The sequence below is a fragment of the Stegastes partitus genome, unplaced genomic scaffold (assembly GCF_000690725.1).
Source record: "Stegastes partitus isolate 25-593 unplaced genomic scaffold, Stegastes_partitus-1.0.2 Scaffold0, whole genome shotgun sequence".
Classification (NCBI taxonomy): domain Eukaryota; kingdom Metazoa; phylum Chordata; class Actinopteri; family Pomacentridae; genus Stegastes; species Stegastes partitus.
The window spans coordinates 1,942,901-1,948,892 of NW_007577731.1; the positions used below are offsets into that span (position 1 = coordinate 1,942,901).

General features: G+C 43.9%; 1 protein-coding gene across 1 annotated transcript in view; it reads left to right on the forward strand.

Moving 5' to 3' along the window:
- zbtb41 (zinc finger and BTB domain containing 41) overlaps positions 1 to 5,771 on the forward strand; it is a 19,083-nt gene extending 13,312 nt beyond the window's left edge. The window contains exons 3-11 of the mRNA XM_008287197.1: positions 1,354 to 1,561; positions 2,028 to 2,097; positions 2,196 to 2,343; positions 2,540 to 2,669; positions 2,799 to 2,894; positions 2,987 to 3,093; positions 3,187 to 3,292; positions 3,437 to 3,525; positions 4,091 to 5,771. Of these exons, the coding sequence (XP_008285419.1) occupies positions 1,354 to 1,561; positions 2,028 to 2,097; positions 2,196 to 2,343; positions 2,540 to 2,669; positions 2,799 to 2,894; positions 2,987 to 3,093; positions 3,187 to 3,292; positions 3,437 to 3,525; positions 4,091 to 4,725 (1,589 nt within the window). The 3' untranslated portion in view covers positions 4,726 to 5,771. The remainder of the gene's footprint in view (positions 1 to 1,353; positions 1,562 to 2,027; positions 2,098 to 2,195; positions 2,344 to 2,539; positions 2,670 to 2,798; positions 2,895 to 2,986; positions 3,094 to 3,186; positions 3,293 to 3,436; positions 3,526 to 4,090) is intronic.
- Positions 5,772 to 5,992: the final 221 nt, after the last annotated feature.

Sequence of the window (5,992 nt, forward strand, 5' to 3'; positions counted from 1 at the left end):
AAAACTCCCCACAGAGCTTCTGTGCTTCCAACGGTCGCGGCATCTTCGCCTCAGCAGCCCCCCTAGTCACAAGACAGAGGTTAGATGAACAATTATACTAACACGTAGTCACGTCAAATATAGACGTGATAAAAGTGAGTATAGAGCAGTGATGCTTCATTCAAGACATTTAAATCATGGAGAAACACTCACCCAGTCTAGCTCCCACCAGCCACAACCTGTAAACAGTCATACAGAAGCACAGCAGTGACTATTTTATTTACTTGTCAAAGGAAGTCAGTATTGCAGTGTTGGTGTTCCGACAGCATCATGTTTCATTCTGCTGGTTGGATTTTGTCACCTTTCCGTCCATATAAAAAGCTGAACTTACATTTGGAGTACCGCACTTGTCCATTAATGCAATGCACCAGAGAATAGTGATTCGTCCACCAGTCTGGGTGGGGCTTGCACAACATTTTCTCATTGGAACCCTCTTCTAAGAGTTTCACTCCAGCAGGATATAAGTGAGGGAGTGCATCTGTGATCACGGAGCAGAAGGCAGCTGCACAGAAGGAACAACAAACAAATAAATGCACATTTCTTCCCCCCCATACATCTTTGGCAGATTTTTTGAATAAAAGCCGTGAGCTCGTCGGTACCTATGCAGGTGGGCACTTCGGACCACATGCCGTCGCCGTAGCACACCACCGTATCTGGACCCACCCGTTTGTAATAACTTTGACACTCGTACGTCAAAGAATTTCGCTCACTTCGCATAAGGACACCGTTTCGAACTATGGGGGCCCTCCCACATCTGTCAACTGAAATGCAAAAATGGAAAAGTTAATGAAAATAAATGCATCATTGTGGCGTTTATCGACTTCACATTTCACTCCACGTTTTGTTCTCCTCGTCCTGAGACCAAATCCTTCGATAAGAAGAGCGAGAACCTTCACTGCAAGTGGTTAGCAAACGATGAACAAACATTATATCCCAGTCAAAGGCCCTCGTTAGTCGAGGTATAATCTGGCATGGACAATGCAAAATAAGAAATGAGTCTGCTTACGTACTTGGGGCAAAGGTTGGGGTAGAAGATCCTGTAAGATGTAAAGCAGACACACCAGTCAGGTATCACTTTGGCATCTTGATTTTATTGATTTCTCACAGACTAGCTTGACATTTCCTACATTATACTNAGTGTCGGATTATCGAGTCACAACTGTGGTTGAATCTATCAGAGGTTCTTCTTTGTCCTGGTTAGAAACAGCAGATTCCCCATAACCTGATGAACACATTTGTCGACTGTGATGATGTCTCAGAAGTGTTTTGGATATAATATATTATTACTTCATCCGCCTTTCCTGCTCATTTCAGGGAAATATGAGAGTCACACCCGAGTGCACACAGGAGAGAAACCGTTCCAGTGTGACATCTGTCTCCAGCGTTACTCCACCAAGTCCAACCTGACCGTGCACAAGAAGAAGCACGCCAGCGACGCTCCCTTCCAGAAGAAAGAGCACAAATGTCCCTTCTGCAACAAGCTCCACGCCAGCAAGAAGACCCTGGCCAAGCACGTCAGGAGGTGAGATGTTTGTTTTACTTTCTAGATCAAGTCTGGTTGTCGTGTGAGGCTGCACTGGGAATTACAGCTGATCTGAATCCAGTGTATTTCTGAGCTTTAACTTCAAATGTTCCGTTTTCTTCTCTCAGTTAGTTCTAGTATTTTGCGAGCTGACAATCCTTGTTCCACACATCTAGTTGTCAAGTCATTTCAGCTGTCTTTATAAATTACTGGAAGAATGAAGGAAATAAAAAGTCCAATAGTTACTTTCACAAACATAAAGTTCAGCCTCATGGTGGCGCCAGAGGAAACATGGTTGGACTGTGGATGCTGCAAGCTGCTGATGTGACTACAATTCTCTCATTTCATACCTTAAAGCGGCAGGATTCTCGCAGATGAAAACAGTATCAGCACACACACACGGACTGTATTTGTGCAGCACTGATTCTCTGCTGGATCTCATCTCATGTCTCCGCTCTGCTGCCAGGTTTCATCCAGACCACATCCAGGAGTTTCTCACCAAGAGGAAGAGGAAGAGTGAGGGCTGGAAGTGTGCTGTAAGGACCAGTTTGTAGTCGCACATAATGTGTCAAATCGTTTTTCTGACATCATTTAGATCTTAACTGTCTGAAACCTTTGGACTTTCCTGAATCAGATTTGTTTGAAGACCTTCACCCGCAGACCTCATCTGCAGGAGCACATGATTCTTCACACCCAAGACCGGCCTTTCAAATGCTCCTTCTGCGACGAATACTTCAAATCTAGGTTTGCGAGGCTGAAGCACCAAGAGAAGTACCACTTAGGTGAGAAATGTGTTGTAAAAATATACGCTTCATGGCTGCTGTAAAATTAAATAGATAAAATATCATTTTTCCAACCTGTCGTAAAGACCTTTAAATGAGTTCACTGTCATTATAGCAGCTGCTAATGTGTTAGCATTAGTTGTTACTGAGGCTATCGATGCACTGGGAGAGAGAATTGATCCTTTCTTGTCCTCAGGCCCGTTTCCCTGTGAGATCTGTGGCCGTCAGTTTAATGACACAGGCAACAGAAAGAGACACATCGAGTGCACACATGGAGGCAAAAGGAAGTGGACCTGCTTCGTTTGTGGGAAATCGGTGAGGGAAAGGTACGTAGTAGGTTCTGTACATGTTCTACCTGGAAGTTAAAATACTTTTATGATGTATTATTAAAGCCTAATCCCTTATTTTGACAGTCGGACCTGCAAAAAATGTTAAATTGTGTGTTCTCCCTAAAGGACAACATTGATGGAGCACTTGAGGATTCACAGCGGAGAGAAACCTCATCTCTGTAGTATTTGTGGCCAAAGTTTCCGTCATGGCAGCTCCTACAGGTGGGTTCAGTGAGAGTTAGAGAGAGCGTCAAGTGTTTGTGAATATTTCACCGACAGATTTGCTTCTAATGAATCAACTGTTCCTTGGACAGGCTCCACCTCAGAGTCCACCACGACGACAAGCGTTACGAGTGTGACGAATGCGGAAAAACCTTCATACGCCACGATCACTTGACCAAACATCAGAAAATACACTCTGGTAAGCGTGAGAGAGACAGCAGAGGGATTCTTCTACGGATTCAGACAGTGGAAAAGACTGTTTTTATTTTAGGTTTGTTCGTGTTCATCACAGGTGAAAAAGCACACCAGTGTGAAGAATGTGGAAAGTGCTTCAGGCGGCACGACCATCTGACAGTCCACTACAAAAGTGTTCATTTGGGAGAAAAAGTCTGGCAGAAGTATGTGATTCAAATCTTATTCCCCTTTTTTTTGGTACTGATAAACATATTTCCTCTGCTGCTTTGTCCAGATTAGTATGGAAGTTTGACAAAGGTTCCTGGTTTCTGTCTCCATTAAAGCAGACATTTTTTCTCTCTCTCCAGGTATAAAACAGCTGTACACCAGTGTGAGGTTTGCAAGAAAGAGTTTAAAGGAAAGTCCAGTCTAGAAATGCACTTTAGGACACATTCAGGTAAGGAAGCAAAGAAGTCAATGAATATATTTGATTGAAAATAAGAATGAGAACAGAAAAGTAGCAGATACATATATATATATATATATATAGGAGCTGTGTCTCAATTCAGGGGCTGCATTCTTTGAAGGGTGCACTCTACGATCCATTCAGAAGAAATAAAGGAGCGGTGCTGTTTGTGTTTTGCAATATAGAGATGCTCCGTCTGGAAAGATAACATGGAAATAAAATATTTTCTGACTTAACGTTCAAAGTGTTTCGATGCTTACTGTAGGAAAACATATTTACATGTAGGATTATTTTTTGGATTCGATGTTGATGCTCACAAAACAATGCTGTGTCATTTTCTGTGAGTTCTGGCTTCTCAAGCGTAAACTTTCTCAAACCAAACAGCACCGCTTGACTTTTGGGTTTTAGAAAGGTGAAGACCCAGCCCTCAGACTCTCTAGATACTCAGTGCTGCTGTTTCTGGTTCTTCTTACATATTTATTCTGGCATGTGGAGACGTCCAAAACTTAAGCTATCATAAGAAGCAAAAGAAATGACTGAACGTTTTGTGTCACAGGAGAGAAACCTCACCGATGTCCCGAGTGCCATCAGACGTTTCGGATCAAGAAGACCTTAACGAAACACATGGTGATCCACTCAGACGCTCGTCCTTTTAACTGCCCCCACTGCAGCGCCACCTTCAAAAGAAAAGACAAGCTCAAGTACCACGTGGACCACGTGCACAGCGCCCGCTTCACTGAGCAGCCGCTCAGCACGCTCAGCGAGGACAAAATAGTCTCCATTCCCTTTGAGGAAACTTCCAAAGTGTACCACGCCGAGCCTAAACCCGCCCTCCAGAACCCCCCCACCTCCACGGACGCCTGCGTGCCCGTCTCTTTAGTTCCCGTTCAGATGGCGGGAGGAGCGCAGGATGACTTGAACGCTCACAGAGCCTCGTCTCTGTCCTCCCAGACTCACGGCCACGTCAGCATGCAGGCCCAAGGACAGCAGCAGAACCCTGGCTACCAGGCCGCTACGGACCTGGCCTTCCTGGAGAAGTACACCCTCACCCCTCAGCCCGCCAACATCGTCCACCCCGTGAGGCCCGATCAGATGCTGGACCCTCGGGAGCAGTCCTACCTGGGCACGCTGCTGGGCCTGGACTCAGCTTCCTCTGTGCAGAACATCTCCAACTCTGATCACACCCACTGATGCTCTGCAGCCACAAACTGGGACTTTAAGGCACAGAGATGTAAGCTGGATGGTAGAGTTCTTTATCTCTGATCTCCGTGTAAAATCATTGGACTCAAGACAGAAAACATGAGATGCTGCTGCTAAATAGCCAGACTGGGCCGATGTGATTGAAACCACAGTCTGCACGCTTAAACCAAACCACACTGACCAATGGGTGAGCACGGACAAGCCCTGAACGTTTCAGTCCACTTGAAATAAACACAATTGAATTAAGTTAGATTTTATTGAATAAATCCAAATTACATATTAGCTACATCTCGCTTATATCTGCACTTGATCAAATTAGCACTTGATAAGATGTTTTTGATATTCTCACAGTAAACTCGTTTCTCACTGATGTGAATGTGTTTGTGTGGCATACTGAGGAGGAAGAACACTGTGGATTTGACTTAAAAAGAAAGGTTATATAAGATGATGAACCACAACAAAACCCCCATCATGCCTGCCTCTTTTTGATATTCCTTCAGTGTTTTTTCTTCAGGTCCCTGCTGCACACGTCGATGTAAGTCTTTTGGTGTCACTTACTGTTTCCCATTTTGTATTGTTTTATACGAGCACTGATGCAATTTTAATTATTTAATACTAAATAAAAGCAATTGACGGTTTTGAACAAATTGATAAATCAGGTAATTTGTTGAGTAAAACGTCATTTAGTGGGTCGAACTTCTGATTAATTAACTGTTTGTCAAATAAAACGAATCACTGACGGCTGGAAGAAGCTTCAACTGTGGCCTTAACTTCTACTCTAATCTGTGTGCGGCCGATACAAGCTGTCGCACATAAGCTTCGGGTTCGACATGTAGGATTTCTTTTTGCCTGTGCAGCATTCACATGAGCACAACAACTCATTTTTTTTTAAAGCTATGTATGCGTGCAAGAACCTGACTTCAGAGAAAACTGTTAAATCATCACATTTTGTTATTGAGAAAACACGTCTGTCCCGAGGATTCTTCACATTCTGACTCCGTGGTGTGTCGTGGTCAATAAAACTTCAACTGAAAGCACTGATGTTTGTGGGTTTGTGGTCCTGTGACAGACGGGCGGCTCCTGGATTTCTAACGTCTGCGCAAACCTCCGTTCACCTGTGGCCCCCGAACAGGACAACAGGGTTTAGATAATAGATGGATTTAAACACAAAAACTGGTCAGACAATTCAGAGAGCATGAATATTCCATCTAAAGACTTTATTCAGTTTAGTCGACATTCATCAGCCTCTTTATTTTTT